Raw genomic sequence first — 15646 nt, forward strand, 5'->3', positions numbered from 1 at the left:
GTTCGGTCAGATCAGTTTTGGAGGTTTAGGCGGTAGTGGGGAGTTTTTTTGGGAATAGGGTTTGGAATTGCCTGTTTGGGACGGAGAGGGTTAACCCTCGCTTGTATGAGCGGGCGCTTTTCCGTTTTTGGTCGGCTATATATGCCTGGCGTATCAGGCATTAATATTACTAATCACGTAGACCTTCCATATCAACAATTCGCAAGTTTACATTCGTTATACATGCATCCAAAATAATCCGTATATCCCTACTGCATCTCTACCTCCATCTCCGTCATTTTCCCACTCCCTTGTTCATTATCTTTATTCTTCGGCGTAAAAGCCAAGTTCGAAATACCCGCCGACACGGCTGCCATCCCAGCCGATGCTGCATTCTGCGTCCCCTGGCCAGATACACCGCTGCCCACGGAAGAGTGGGCTGTCTCAATACCCGTAACAACAGGAGTTCCCGACCCAGGAGCAGGTGGTGTAATGCTCTCCTGGACTGCAGCTGGGACAACGACAGGACCAGACGGACGAGGTCCGTTCATCTCGGCGTCAGCTCGACCAAACACCTCGTTCCACCAACGGACTTCGTTGAGACGCGGGAAGAGCAGGCGTTCCTTACCGCGCTTGTTGTCATCGATGGTGGGCTCGTACTGAGCGTTGAGGAATTGTTCTCGTCTGGCGAGGAAGTAGTCCCAGACGCTGCGTGTTCGTTCTTTAGCGCCTGTCTCGATGCGCTCCTTTTCGCTGTTGAAAAGGAATGTGCCGAATTGGCAGGAGTAAAGGTGGTAAAGTAACCGTCGTAGAAAGCGTTCGTTGAATTCGAATCGTGTAGGGTATTGGTGAAGCAGTTGGTATGTTGCGTCGAGGAACTGGTGGAACACGGGACTGGTTTCCTTCACCTTGGTGACCTCCTTCTCGGACATGGGGGTTCGAGGTACAGAGCCGGCTCTCTTTCCAGGAGTCTCGCATTCATTGGCTGGGGTATCGCCATCGGAATCGGGAAGGGAGTCGCGGCTGGTGTTATCCCGGTTGAAGAAACCCTTGGCACTCAAAAATGCGTTCTCGAGGGCTTTTCCTGCACCGCTACCCTCTCGGTTGGGATCACCTCCGATCCTCTCGTTCTCGATCTGGAACCATTTCTCGCTGTTCAAAAGACCGGAGCGATGACGGAACATGTGACCAAATGAGAGCCAGTCTTTCTCGACGAGTACCATGAATCCTTCCAGCGTTCGATAGTAGGGATCAAGACACAATTGACTCAATGCACTAAGTTGGCTCGTACGATCCCAGCCATCCGAACAATGAATCAGGACATGAGAATGGTTAAGACCAACCTGACGAGCAATCAAGCCAGCACCATCCAGAATTCCGGCAATATGCTTCAACCATCCACTCCGAACAAGCAGGTCTCTATTAGGACCCAACGGGGCGATGTCTGAGTCTTTCAGCGCATCGATCACTTTATTCAGCGAATCTCGCATGACGTGGATGTTATCGATTCCCAGGTACGCCTTGGCTGCGAATTTATAGTTGTCCATGTTCTCCGAACCCAGACCAACAGCCTGCATTGCAAAAGCATTAACCGTCGGCCGAGCATCAACGATCAGGTTCTGCTGCTGAGCGCCATAAACCTGGCGTCCCTCCTCTGGATCCCCGCGAAGAGATGCTAGCATTTCATCCTCGAGTTCTTCGGCATTCGTAGAGTCAGAATCAGACTGACCAGCGAACCCATCGCCTTGGCTCAAGCTCGAAAATTCTGATTCCAAATTAGGTGTTTGCACATTTGCCAATGGTCTCTCTGTACGCGACGTTGAAAAGATAGTCGCTAATAACTTCTCATCCTGGATACTCCGGTTCTGCCGCACACCAACCAACGGCTGCGAACTCCTCGTAATCGAGCAGTTATTCACCGGGTGTCGATACGTCAGTATAGGCACACGCGCTCTCGACCGATACCGTCCTGCGTAGTTTAACGTATTATCCGAAATAGCAGTAGGCACGGGTATAAGCGCAGGATAGGTTGGAGAGAACTGACAGTCAGCATGCATCCATCACATATAAACAGCGAGCCAAACATACTCCATAATCCGCATTTATCTGCGAAATGCGCCACCCATTCCCCTCTACATCCACACCCTGCCTTGCCCATTCCTTCTTAGGATCATATAACTCCCACCCGTTAAACTCCCTCTCCGGCAGAGGAGGCTGATAAGCAAACGCATACAGCTTATCAACCCTTCCGACCCTACATGTCCACTGCTTGATCGTATCGTATACCTCGCGCGCCTTGTTCTCGGTGACGAAGTAGAAGCAAACAAAGGTGAAATCGCGGCACCGCAGACGGATCGAGGACGGCTGACGAGAGGCCGCGGGCGTCGGACGTAGCGTGCACAGGGATATTATCGGGTATGTGATCCAGAGTTCTCGTGGTCTGACGGGGGTTCCTTGCGCTTGTCCTGGGGCTTGGCCCGTCGTGTCGGATGCCCGGGGAATGTGGGAGAAGATGAGGTGGTGAGGGGTGAGGTGAAGGTTGCCAATGACCTGGTCACCACGGCGCGCCAAGGTCACATTATCAACCTGGAGATTTGTCAGTATTCTTTTCTCGGTCCTCTGGTTGTTGAGGAGTCAGGCCACGAGACTAACCTTAGCAACCCGTGTTCTCTCCATGCCTTTCCGTTACTGTAACCGCAATACCTTCATGGTCTTATCTCTATCGCCAACACAAAAGAGTCAAGCACTTGGCCCGTGTAGACAATACGAAACAGATATGAAAGATAGCCTTGGTAGTATGGAGGAAGAGTGGTTGACTCGATCGGATGCGGAGCCCCTCGTGCCAGCTACGTCAAAGGCGGAGCCGCCAATTGGAGATGGAGAGACAATGGAATGTACATGTACAGCATTCCAGCATCAGTGTTTATGTTTGAGTAAATATATAAATGTGAAATGTCTGCAATCTTGTACAAATGTGCGAATGCTGTCTGTTTATTTACTTCGTTTGTGGTGTTTGTATCTGCGCTCACTGAACTATATATTTGACCTACTACATACATTACAATTGTGATCTAGATATACGTTCACACCTACAACCAATAGACCAAGATGCTCACCCCACCCCCATCACCCCAAGACCTCCTCCTCTACCGCTACCAGCACGCGACAAACCTAGGCTCAGTATTTATCCTAGAAAGATGGCTCCGAAATAGCATGTACGACGACGATACCCCCGGCTCCAGTGAACTAGAAGCCATAAAACGGTACCCACCCCCAAAAAGCAACACCAATCCAAATACTAACAGTAACACGCAGGTCCCTACAAATCCGCGGTCTCCACGAAACTCGCACAAAATGGGAAACCCTCTGGCTAACAGCCCTATCCGACGACGACCTGCACTGGCTGAAACACACCGCGCGCTGCAACTCCATTCGTCTGCCGATAGGATACTTCACGCTAGGGCCGGCATTCTGTATCGGTACGGATTTCGATGGGGAGCCGGGACAAGTGTATCTGCACTGTTGGAATACCGTCAAGCATTTGATTGAGAAGTGCCACGCTCACGGTATCGGTGTACTCATCGACTTCCACGGTGTACCTGGAGGTGCGAATGGCGAGGGCCATAGCGGGACTGATTCCGGACGAGCTGAGTTCTGGGAAAACGAGCACTATCGCGCACTAGCAAGAGACAGCATCGCGTTCGTTATCCAAGAGGTTAAATTCCATTCCCTCCACGGCGTCATTGGCATCGAATTATGCAATGAAGCAACCTGGGATCCACCGAATCTGCACGAATGGTACGACGAGGTCATCGAAGTTGCCAGTGCCATCGACCCATCTATACCGATATACATCAGCGATGCATGGAATCTTTCCGCAGCGCTAGACTACGCCCTAAGCAAAAACAACATCACGTTACCCTTCAAGAGAAATCCCGTCATCGTGGACACACACAAGTACTACTGTTTCACCGAAGATGACAGAAAAATGCACCCCGATGCGATTCGCGAGCGTGTTGCGGATGAACTAGGGGAGCTAGCTGAGCGTCAGGGGAGCGTGTTCGATCGTAAATCAGCTGTTGAGGTGTACATCGGGGAGTATAGCTGCGCTATGGACCAGCATAGTTTCGAGCATGGTGATCCTGCCCAACGGCATGAGCTGACTGTTGCATTTGGGAATGAGCAGAGTCGGACATGGTCGGATAAAGCGTCTGGCTCGGCGTTTTGGACGTTTAAGATGGATTGGATGGATGGTGGGGATTGGGGGTTTAAGGAACAGGTTAATACCGGAGCGATTCCGGCGCCTCCGTGGCTGGCACTCTCAAGAGAGGAAGTGCGCGAGAGGCTGAGGCAAGCTGACTTTCAAAGAACTGATCGCCATGAAGAAGCATACTCTCAGCACGTGGGGTATTGGGACTCCGCAGCCCCGGGCGTAGAATTCGAACATGAACGCTATTCCCGCGGGTGGAATCTCGGATACGCCGACGCAGGGTACTTCTTCGGTGCGTTGGTCAACGGCATGGTCCCTGGTCATCGTGAGGGAGGGGAAAAAATCGGTGCTCTTGACCTGTGGGTTCGGAAGAGAATCACCGAGACGGGCGAGGTGAATCAGGGTTTGGGCTGGGAATGGGAGCACGGATTCCGAAGGGGTATTAGTGATTTCTACTCCGTCGTTGGGGTTTAGTATACATGATCCATCGTATGCACATTCATCGCTAATACACATAATAGTAATACATCCAAAGGGGAGAAATGCAATCAAAACCACACAAGGCCGTGTCTAAGGCTCCGCCCGTCCAGCCGTATCCAACTCAAACGCCAACTTACAAGCCGACCCATAGAAAGAATTAAACGTCTGCAACAGCTCGTCCAGTTCACCCTCCTTCTCAGACACCTTGGCATCAGGAGGAAGGTCCATATCCAAGAACAAGTCTGTCGCGCGAGAGGGGTAAAATGGCCCGCTCTCATAGTAACTGTAGTTAAGCCGTTTGTCCTCGTAGTTGTAGCGCTGCAGATATGTCCCGCGGCGGTCGGTGAGGGGTAGACTCATGTACTCTGCGGTAACGAAGTCTTTGTCTAAGCCAGAGAAATTCTTCTGGTTGAGGATTTCTTTGGGAAGGGAGAGTTGGAAGAATGTCGGTAGTGCAACGTCGCCGCTGTCGTTTGGTCTGGCCTGGATGAAGTTGTTGCGGAGAGAAGCCTTGAGAGCATCTGCGCTGTCTTGCCACGATTCCTCTGGTAGATCGCAGTACATCTTTCTGGTAAAGCGGAGGTCCAAACCGTTCTCGGGGAGAAGGTAATCAACGTTGTTTTGGGAAATGATGGCCGTTGCGTTTTGCACGACGAGTTCTGGTTTCTCTTCGGAGTTGGGGCTTTCGAGTAGAGAAACTTCTAGGTCGAGTTGTGGGAAAACACTTGCATGGAGAGCTGACGGTACTAGCAGAACGCGGCGAAGTTGCTGCTTGTCACTGTTTTCGTGGTTTCGTAGTTGACGCAGGAATGAAGGCACTCGGGGGAGGTCTGTTGTAAACGAACGAGGAAGAGATAGTTTGCTTAGTGTTGTCGCATCGACAGGTTCACAGCTCATAGTAGGTTTGCGCAGGAACAAACATCTCCCAACCGCCGCCGTTACACTCTCGTGCACATCAACTTTCTTGCTCAGCTGGTACTTAGGCGAGGGCTTCCGCAAAATCTTCAGAAGCCCATCTGATAACCTCGTCTGATGCTGCTCAAAGAGCGGCATATCCAACGGACTTGGCCCAGCCACCTGTGTCGACGGCGTAGCCCACCGAAACCAAGCTTTCTGCCGCTCAAACCAATTCCCATCATTCTCGAGGCTGAAATCGTAAGCCTCGGCAGGCTCTGTAGCAGAAAAATAGCTCGTAAACGGTAACGGATTCGGGTTTGTGCTGTAGAGCGCAAGATTCAATGTCCTCCGGGCATTCTCCATGCCCTTTCTGTTCTCCGCGAGATACAGAATCTTCTTCGGACCTTCTCGAGTCACGCCCTCGAACGCAATGCCGTAGGCCCTGCTGACCCAGTCCAAGAATTCCAAATGAAACGCGCGACTCCCATCAAACCGGTTACCGACCCGCGGGAACAGTTCAACCCTCTCCTCGCGTATCCGCAAACTGGTGTCCTGAATAATATCCCGAATGGTCTCACACGCATCCCGACTCCCCGTAATCCTAACCAACCCCAACGAATTGGTAATATCAATTTTCGCATCATTAAGACTGGCCACTTCTTCGAACGAAAAGATCTCCGAATTCTTCAATAACGACAACGTTGTCGCAGACAACCGAATATCAATCTGCCCAGCCTCCCCAACGACCTCCAACTCCCAACAATCCCGCAATATCCGCTCCGCAAGCAAATGCTTGCCCTTGAGCGACTTCATCGTCGCCGTAATCCGCTCAGTAACACCACCCTGCCCAACAGGCCCTGTCTCCAGAAACCCAGGCGTCCCGGGCCTCCATTCCATCTCCCGTGAACTCCCCTCCCCAGATCCATAAAACTCCTCCGCATTCCGCTTATGTTCCGATACATAATCATCCAATTGATACCCTGTAAAAGACGCCTGCACCTTCCACCTGAGTTTCTCAAACTCAACCGCGTCGAGCTTATCACCCGCCGAATGCGGCGAAAGAAGGCTCTCAACTCGTTCATTCACGATCTTCCCTGTTAATTCCACCATCTCGTCTTCAATCTCCTGTAGCAAAAAGGGGACATCGCCCCTCTCGCTCAACCTGTCGGGACCGATATCCAGCGCTGGCTTTTTCTGACGTTTTTTCGTCTCCGGGACGACAACGACACCACCTTGTTCGCCGAGGAAAGTAACATCAATTGGGACATGTTGGGGCTTTGGTTTGGGTTGGCGGCGGCGTCGGGGTTTGTCGTCGCCATTGTTGCTGGAGGTGGATTTGGATCGGAGGAAGAGATCGTAGCGGCGGGTAACGAGGGATAATGGCTTTTCTCGGCATGTTTGTAGGGATTGAGGGTTTATGAGGCCCACAGAACCCGGGGGTTTTCGGGAAAACATGTAGAATTATATGCTGAGAGCATTGAGCTCTTTTACTGTTTTTGGGATTTTTTTTTTCGTTGCGGCGATTCATCTGACATCCGCATCGCGCTAAACCCAAAATGGTAATACTTGCCTCAGGCTATTAAGTCATATATACAACGGGTATATATACAAGAACGAGAAACGAAAAGTAAAGAAAGAACGGGAAAGAGATCACACCTTAGGAGCAATCTCCCAACTCCTTAAATCCTCCCTCACATCAAACTCCGACACCTCCTGCTCACTCGCTCGACTTCTCAACCCTTTCGCCTTCGGACTGTCAAAGATCTGCTGCTCAATGCTTCCGCCTCTTCTCCCATGCCCATGCCCATTGCCCATACTTCCAATAGCAGAAAGCAACTCCGGTGCCTTAACCTCATTACTGGAAGAGCTCTTCGGCCGACGTTCAAAACTAGGCGATAAATGATTCCCCGACGGAGACTCGCGCTGATTTGCGCCGTTCTCCGCACTGACGACATTCAGGCTATCGTCTAGCCGGCTCTGACGCTGGTTTTGGGTCCCATTGTTGTAGCCGCTGCCTCCGGAGAATAGGTCTTCAATTAGTTTATCGGCGGGGAGGTCGGTTGACCGGGAGTTCCAGGATGCTGCGAGCGTGCGACGATAGAGATCTTGCATATCGGAGACCTCGCTGCTCTTCGAGCTGAGAGATGGGATGGGTCCACCGCTAACGTGGTCATCGGGGTCTCCTTGTTCAGAAGATACGACGCCTGCAATTCCACCGAACACCATGGCGGATCTCAGGGGTGGCCTGGGACAGTCAGCATAGAACAACATCCTCACCAACAGATCAACCCACGTAATAAAGTTTCTATCTCCCTCCGTCTGCCTCATACATATCCCCACCCTCAATGTACTATTAATCTTACTATCCTGCATAAGATACCTCCTCACAATCCCCTCCTCCTCATCACTCTTATCCACATACTCGGACAGATTCAGTCGGATGCGTCCTAGTATATTCCGATCCCCATGACCCCCCGACGCAAAGTCCTGGGTGATCTCGAAATGCACCTCGCATTCTTGCAGTGTCTGGTTTCGGTCGATCGTGAGTCGGACTTGGAGGGTTTTTTCGTAGTGCCATTGCGCGCGGTGGTCAATGATGACTGCTTTATCGGTGTAGCCGTTGTGTTCTGCTGCACTGGAGGAGGGAAGGCGCCATTTGACGAAGGCCGTGCCGCTGACGAGGGGGATGTTGTTGAGGTCGATTATCTAGCAGGTTAGCTCAACTGTATACACAACTTGAGAGGTAATGTGAGGGATACCCTTAAAACAAACTCGAATCTAGGCTGCTTTACTTCAGCATCCAATAAACCCTTTATCAGTGTAGAGACCTACCCTCCTATTTTTCGGGACTGCGGTCATGTTAGCAGCGTCATATAGGACTCGGTATTTTGTCCCTTACCGAACGCCTGCATCTTCAATCAACTGAAAGCGTATATTATTACCAGAATGCCGTCTTATTCGAAATCCATCCAATGGAATGCACTACGACGCATGCATGTAGCCATCATTGCCCAGGGATGGAAGGGCGGTGATTCTATTGTCAGGCAGTTCTAGACCGCTTAGTTATCTCCGCCGAATTTATTCCGCGGCTATGCTTCTAGTCCAGTCTATTCAACATCGCACGTCGCAGATCAAGATACTCGTTACATGGATCGAGAATGACATCAACAGACCAGCCACCAGCAAATATCATCCCGCTAGACTCCCCCCTCCGCATAACACCAATTCACCCCCTCCTCCCAGACATCCGAGTCCCAGGCCGACCCGCAGACACAGAAGCACAATCCAACGGATCCTCCAAAGACCAACCAAACAATGAAATCGAGAAACCACTACAATCCCACCACTACAATCCCCTAACCTGCGCCCCATTTCCATTCTCCAACGCCTCTCTGAACCAACTCCCGAATATCGAAACACAAGAAGAGAAAGAATTAGCGGATCTCCGAGAAGAGCATCCCACCCCCGAAGCCGCCTTAAGGGCGCAAGAAGCCACAGCGCGCGAAGCAAAACGGCGGATTGAAGAAACTGTTAAAAAGAGAGAGGAGGTACAGCGGGCGATGGATAAGAAGGTTAAGGAGAGGGATACGGAGATGAAGGTTTTGGAAAAGTATCAGGAGGTTAAGGTGAAGGCGTCTGATATTTTGCCGTCGTGATCGCGTACCAGGGTATGATGGTTTTGGTTAAAGAACTGTGTGGATTTATGGAAGGGTCCGGATAGGCCAGTGTTTCGAACTCGTGGAGTCCTGGGATTAGAACATGGGGACATGGTCCTGGCCGTTTAGAACGCGCCAGAGGAAAGACGGTATAGGACCTGGCGAGCTCAGGATTAGAACTCCTTTGAATACAATGATACCCATACGCGACATCCAATTGAAGGGCTCTTGACGAAGCGAGTCCTTCAAGGTACATAATACGAGCATTCAGTTTCTGCATACATGCACTACATTTGGACAATACAAGTCGAATGATGACATGGATTAATATTCAAACATGACATGACAAGCAATCCGACGTGGCATGACAAGACAATTAACATCTCTGTACATATATATACCATCTGGGTTCATATGTAAACCTCGAACATCCTCCCGTAACATATCCATCATGGAAATGCGTACATAATTAGATCATAAGAAAACACAAGGAAATAAACACAAGAAAAATAACACATTAATCATAATGAATCAACCATGCTTAAATATCACCCAACAACTTGACAACGGCCGGCAACAACTCCGACGCATCCTCAATCAGCGTCTGCGTCTGGTTGACAAACTGGTGCGTAAGCAAGTCATTGGCATTATCAAGCAACCCAGTAACCTCCTTAAGCATCTCGGGCGTAATAATCGGCGAAACCTCGCCAATAAGATCCTTGGTCTCGTTAACGAACCCAGGGGTAAGCAGCGTATTCGCGTTACCCAGCAGTCCCTTGACATCCTTGAGGAGATCGGGGGTGATGGCGGGAGAGACAGTGTTGATGAGAGACTGCGTCTCGTCAACGAACTTGTCAGTGAGGAGCTTGCCTGCGGAGTCGAGGAGGCCGGGGACCTTGTCGAGGAGGTCGGGGGTGACGACGGGAGCGACGTCGCCGATGAGACCCTTGGTGTCTTTGACGAAGTCCTTGGTGAGAAGGGAGTTGGCGTTGCCAATGAGACCCTGGGTTTCGTCGACGAAGTCCGAGGTGAGGAGGGCCTTTGCGTTGGAGAGGAGGCCACCGACGCCGTTGAGGAGTTCGGGGGTGACGATGGGGGCGACGGCGTCGATGAGGTTCTTGGTTTCGTTGACGAAGGACGGAGTAAGCAGGCTGTTGGCATTGTTGAGGAGGCCGCCGACTTCCTTGAGGAGGTCGGGGGTGAGGATCGGGGCGACGGAGTCGATAAGACCCTTGGTTTCCTTGACGAACTCGGCAGTCAGGAGGTTGTTGCCGTTGGTGATGAGGTTGTTGACCTCCTTGACGAATTCGGCAGTCAGGAGATCGTTGCCGTTGCTGATCAGCGAGTTCACCTCCTTGACAAAGTCCGCGGTGAGCAGGTTGTTGCCATTCTTGATCAGGGAGTTGACCTCCTTGACGAAGTCAGCAGTCAACAAGTCGTTACCGTTGTCGAGCAGCTTGGTAATCTTGTCGAACAGGTCGTCGTTCAGGAGGGGCTGGACGTTCTTGATCAAGCTGTTGATCTCCTTGACGAAGTCGGGTGTGAGCAAGTCGTTGCCGTTCTTGATCAGAGAGTTGACCTCCTTGACGAAGTCAGCAGTCAACAAGTCGTTACCGTTGTCGAGCAACTTGGTAATCTTGTCGAATAGGTCGTCGTTAAGCAGAGGCTTGACAGTCTTGATCAAGCTGTTGATCTCCTTGACGAAGTCGGGCGTGAGCAAGTTGTTGCCGTTCGTGATGAGCGAGTTGACCTCCTTGACAAACTCATGAGTGAGAAGATCGTTGCCGTTGTTGAGCAGCGTGCTGATCTTCTCGAACAAGTCAGGCGAGAGCAGAGGTCCAACGTTGCTAATCAAAGTCTGGGTGTCGTTCACGAAGCTAGGCGTCAAGAGGTTGTTGCCGTTCTTCAGGAGGCTGTTGACCTCGTCGGTCAACTCATCAGTCAGCAGGTTGTAACCCTTCTCGACCAAGGTCTTGGTCTCATCCGTGCTCTTGTCGTCGAGCAGGTAGGCGACGTGGTGGAAGAAAGACTCGATGTCCTTGAGCAAGGTAGGCGAGAGAAGACCTCCGGCACCACCGAGCAACGACCCCAAGTCAGCAAGAGGACCGTCTCCAGTGGTTTCAGAAGCGCCTGTGGAGGCAGCTGCGCCGGGAGACGTGGTGCTCTTAGCAGAGGAGGAAGTGGGAGTGTTCTGGGTGGATTTTCCACCGCCCAGAACGCCACCCAGGAGACCACCATCCTGGTCGTCATCATCATCGTTGGTCTCGGTGCTCTTGGTGCTGGACGACGACTCGCTAGGGGAAGGGCTGGCAGCTGCTGCCGTGTTGGCAGAGTTGGCAGAGTTGGCGGCAGGAGTGGCAGCCTCAGAAGAGCTGCTGGACTTCCCACCGCCGAGGATACCACCTAGGAGACCACCATCCTGGTCATCATCATCGCTAGTCTCGGTGGCCTTGACGTTAGACGACGTCTCGTTAGGAGAAGAGCTGGCAGATGTTGCCGAGTTGGTGGCACCCGTGGCAGCATCCGCAGTTGGGGTTTGAGCCGAAGCGGACTCATCCTCCTCGGACTTGCCCTGAGATGGAGCTGGCACATGAACCTGAGCCTGCGACGTGGGCTGTTGCTGTTCCTGCTGCTGTTGCTGCTGCTGGGTGGCAGTGGTCAGCGGGACGTTTTCTTGACCATTGGCCTGAGAGTTGCCCTGGTTGTTCACATTCTGGTGAACGGCAGCGGCTGTCGATTCACTCGAGGCGCCCTGAGCCGAAGCACTTCCCGCAGGCGACGAAGCCGGGGAAGCCAGCGCAGTGCTGGACAGCAAAAGAGTACTTGTGATAACAGCGGAGAAACGCATGCTGGCGGTTCACGGGGAGGGAAGGGGAGGACAGTAACTTGACTTGAGAAGGAGCCCGAAATCCGACAAACCAAAGCCTCAGAAGATCTCTTTCCTGGCGGGGAGCATGCTTTTTAAATAATGTTGACCCCCCTAAGCATTAGACTAAACAATTGGACCAAAATTTCTCCCCACAATTAGAGAGAAAATGGAGCCAGCCGAGGATTGCGGCCCCCCACAGGGCCTTCGCTAGTTTAGTTTATTCACCTCCATTTAGAGGATTCCGAGCTTTGCTGATGTCAATGGCACAAGGGAGAGGCGGTCCCTCGTTTGGACCGGGATATGCCGGGGGAGTTGCCCAATTCGAATGAATCTCCTGGTAGCATTGCTAATCCAGAGCACGGAGAGAGCCAGGAGAGCATGGTCAAATGGCACCAAAAATCAAAGCTAGCGCAAGACGGTCTTTTCGGAGGAGCATAGGGAAATTGCGACTTGCAGCGGCGATATTCCTTTTAGGCCCAAGGTTGAGCCGACTGCCTCGGGATCGGCAGTCTCCATAGTGCTAGTGTCCATCGAGTGTCCCGTTAGCAGTCAACAGAACACGACACATACAAGTTGTAGTAGAGATAAATGTAGAGCGCGATACTGAAATATCGCCAATGTCATTGTGTGTGTACCTGAATTGAATCTCTATGGAACGATGTGGTGATATCTGGATGACATCTCCGATCAGGGGTCTCGGGGGAACCACGGATGCACCGTATTCACATTCTCCGGTCAACTCGGTACGTGACCTCCAGACCTCCGCGAACCTTGATAGACGAGAGATGGATACAATGGAGCATCGGTTAGAGAGAAATGCGGGGGATCGAGTCCAACGATGCGGAGAAGACGGTAGCAATGACGAGAATCGAAAGAATCTGGAGGAAATGGAGACAACCCCAGGTTCATCTCGGTAGCATGTGATCTGAGGCTGTACAGAGGACAGAGGACAGAGACAAGACTCAACCACGTTACGATCGGCATCGTATTCGGAAGATTGCTCAGTGCCATGTCCTCTGGGTACCACTGACACAGTGTTCGTTAAAGCACGCATAGTAGTATGTAGTAGTGATACTCCCAGAGTAGATAGCACTGCGATAAGACAAGCACATGCATTACAGCCTTGTCCCTAATCCTTGGCTATAATCTGTCAAATATGCCGGCAGTCTTCGATATATCTCACCATGTCCGCTCTGAGCACTCTAACCGAGTCTCCGTGATTGGTACGAGTGAGACACACAGGCGGGGGATTGCCAAAGTACGCTCTCCCCCAATGATACTGCCCTGTATATATTTTTCTATGGGTCGCCAAGCTAGCGGCAGGGACTAGTTCAACCTAAAGGACTTAGCGGGCAATTCGGGCCATGTTGGAGTTGGAAGATTCTGTTCCTGACCCAAGAAACGGACTGCTATTTTGATGAACATAGCCGGTGTTGACCATCGGTGGGCAGCTTTTGGTACTCTGTAGTAAGGGTGTAAAAGTAGTGAACCAGGGGAAGAAGCGACATAAATAGGAGTTCATTTAAACAACCACGGTTGAAGAATACGGAGCCGGACTCCGGAAAGCTTAACTGCGGCTACAACTGGCTTATTGCGATTTTCCCGCTTTACCAGAGTCAAGCCATCTGCGTCCTGAGAATACATGACTAGGCCCGTGTTCGATTCGTGCCATGTATTCTTTCTTACTCAATTGCCATAAGCAATAGTAGGGAGTTTTTTTTTTTTTTTTTTTTTTTTTTTTTTTTTTTTTTTTTTTTTTTCTAACCGCCCAAAACGCATATATTGTTCCTATCTAGTGCTCTGTACAAAGTAGGTGAGGGGACTGATCAGTTGTTTCTGCAGAGCACACTTGGAAGAACATCCCTCTGGTCTTGCTTTAAAAATGGCCTCTGTGTTCCTGTCAACCCGAGAGACGACACTGACACTTCCCAGTAGTTTCCGGATAGAAATGGTGCATTCTGACTTTAATGGATTCTCCTAGTTCAGCACGGTCAATAACGCACCTATCATCCCAAGAACGGTTCATCTGCCAAAGCTTATTGTCCTAGTTCAGATATCAAAGCTCAATCAACGTATTGTACTCTAGTGCACCCACTAGCCTTCAATTCCACGATGATCTTCTGTGCGGAAGTTCTGGAATGTACACAACTGCCAAGAAGCTTCAGACTAAAATTCGACTATCAGACTTCTGTCTAACCGACCTGCTCTAATACCAATTATTGCTCACTAGCATCGACCCTCGTGCCATTGACAGTTTGATCCAGCCCATTGGGATTCAGCGATGTTGCAGAGCTAGCCTTCACTAGCACGTTGAACATCGCTTCTTGCATGGTGATGATCAGACGATCAGATTTGCGTTGGTTGCTTTGGGAGACCAAGTCAGAGTGGCCGCTGCTCCTGGAAAATGAGCACAGGCAGTTGATTGTCATCGACTGATATACATCTGCCAACACACCGGGATTTGAATGGTGTCAAACTTCCAGGTTTGATGTTGCCTCAACGGAGTGGCTAGCCTCTGCATTTATGTATAATAATGCTAGCCTTGGCGATAACTATGGGGAGAGAGAAGAGACAGCGCTTCGATAATGAAGTGAAGTAACATCGAAAAAATCCCAAATTAGTGGTACACGATAAGTCAACCAAGCGTCAAGCGTCTCAGCTACAATGAGTGAGATGCCTTGCCATTCTATAGTGTGCACCAAGGTACTATGCCTTGCCCCTGTCAATCCCTCGTAGATCAGTAGCATAATCCAGTCCTTTCGAGTACATTATCAGATAAGGTTCAGAAGAGATTATTCTCGACAGTACGAGAGCCATATAACCCCTTTACCACGCCACAGCTTCGTACAGATTTAACATTCGTTGCTTGATTGGCCAATAACTGAGGTCAGTAACTGAGAATCATGACGGCCAGTGTACCTCTATCTCAACCATTGGCGCGTATGATTCCGATGAATTGGACATTTAAGGGTATATAATGAGACCATTACAGGACAAAAGACGGGGTATACGAAAGGACTATGCCAGAGACAGAACGATGGGTGAACGTTAATAAAGAAAATCAATGGACTGATTTAGGCGGAATACAGCTGGACGACATAGCCATATATAGGCCATCGCATAAAAAGAGCATATATATAGAACGTCTTGTATAGCTGCAAGAAGAGCAGATATTATGTTTGAGTACGAACAGATATATGCCTACAGCTGCTGCTACTACTATATCCGTGTGCAGGCAGAGAATTCACGAGTATATCATTGCATGGCATAATCGCCATTCCTGAATAGACATAACTGATGACATCCCGGACACGCTTAAACAGAAACCAAGATCTTATTCGGTTTACATTTAGCTGTAGCCTTCATAGCATCGTGGTAATGAATAGCGATCCTTGTCTAGCAGAGTAAGCCTTGTGTGGGGAAAACAACTTGACACGCCGTGGTCAGATAGATCGATATCTTGGACTTTCCCATGGCCAGTGTATGTATCGAAATGCGTTCTTTGCGAATCGCAACGGATTGTATCTATATATTCTGGTACATTGACTCATCAGC

General features: G+C 50.5%; 6 protein-coding genes across 6 annotated transcripts; 2 read left to right on the top strand and 4 right to left on the bottom strand.

The window, feature by feature from the left end:
* Positions 1–59: 59 nt before the first annotated feature.
* Positions 60–2818, bottom strand: EURHEDRAFT_390381 (phosphatidylinositol-3-phosphatase YMR1). The gene is made up of 3 exons (XM_040779829.1): positions 2632–2818; positions 2068–2565; positions 60–2018 (listed from the first exon to the last, which is right to left on the bottom strand). Exons 1-3 carry the CDS (start codon positions 2653–2655, stop codon positions 249–251), a joined length of 2292 nt encoding a protein of 763 aa, XP_040634080.1. The 5' UTR covers positions 2656–2818; the 3' UTR covers positions 60–248.
* Positions 2819–2988: 170 nt separating this feature from the next.
* On the top strand, positions 2989–4663 carry EURHEDRAFT_510713 (glycoside hydrolase family 5 protein; the record flags this gene model as incomplete). Its single annotated transcript, XM_040785953.1, has 2 exons — positions 2989–3242; positions 3295–4663. The coding sequence occupies exons 1-2, from the start codon at positions 3088–3090 to the stop codon at positions 4661–4663; spliced, it is 1524 nt and encodes a 507-aa protein (XP_040634081.1). The 5' UTR covers positions 2989–3087.
* Positions 4664–4759: 96 nt separating this feature from the next.
* EURHEDRAFT_534368 (uncharacterized protein) lies at positions 4760–8567 on the bottom strand (the record flags this gene model as incomplete). The annotated part of the gene is made up of 6 exons (XM_040787286.1): positions 8466–8567; positions 8399–8415; positions 8326–8349; positions 7860–8272; positions 7223–7811; positions 4760–6949 (listed from the first exon to the last, which is right to left on the bottom strand). Exons 1-6 carry the CDS (start codon positions 8476–8478, stop codon positions 4760–4762), a joined length of 3246 nt encoding a protein of 1081 aa, XP_040634082.1. The 5' UTR covers positions 8479–8567.
* Positions 8568–8724: 157 nt separating this feature from the next.
* On the top strand, positions 8725–9222 carry EURHEDRAFT_467239 (uncharacterized protein; the record flags this gene model as incomplete). Its single annotated transcript, XM_040785164.1, has 1 exon — positions 8725–9222. One exon carries the CDS (start codon positions 8725–8727, stop codon positions 9220–9222), a length of 498 nt encoding a protein of 165 aa, XP_040634083.1.
* A 541-nt stretch (positions 9223–9763) lies between these two features.
* EURHEDRAFT_467236 (uncharacterized protein) lies at positions 9764–12070 on the bottom strand (the record flags this gene model as incomplete). The annotated part of the gene is made up of 2 exons (XM_040785163.1): positions 9764–11805; positions 11989–12070. 2 exons carry the CDS (start codon positions 12068–12070, stop codon positions 9764–9766), a joined length of 2124 nt encoding a protein of 707 aa, XP_040634084.1.
* Positions 12071–12213: 143 nt separating this feature from the next.
* On the bottom strand, positions 12214–13230 carry EURHEDRAFT_308326 (uncharacterized protein). Its single transcript, XM_040778298.1, has one exon. It carries the CDS (start codon positions 13143–13145, stop codon positions 12612–12614), a length of 534 nt encoding a protein of 177 aa, XP_040634085.1. The 5' UTR covers positions 13146–13230; the 3' UTR covers positions 12214–12611.
* Positions 13231–15646: the final 2416 nt, after the last annotated feature.

The sequence above is a fragment of the Aspergillus ruber genome (assembly GCF_000600275.1).
Source record: "Aspergillus ruber CBS 135680 unplaced genomic scaffold scaffold00050, whole genome shotgun sequence".
Taxonomy (NCBI): domain Eukaryota; kingdom Fungi; phylum Ascomycota; class Eurotiomycetes; order Eurotiales; family Aspergillaceae; genus Aspergillus; species Aspergillus ruber.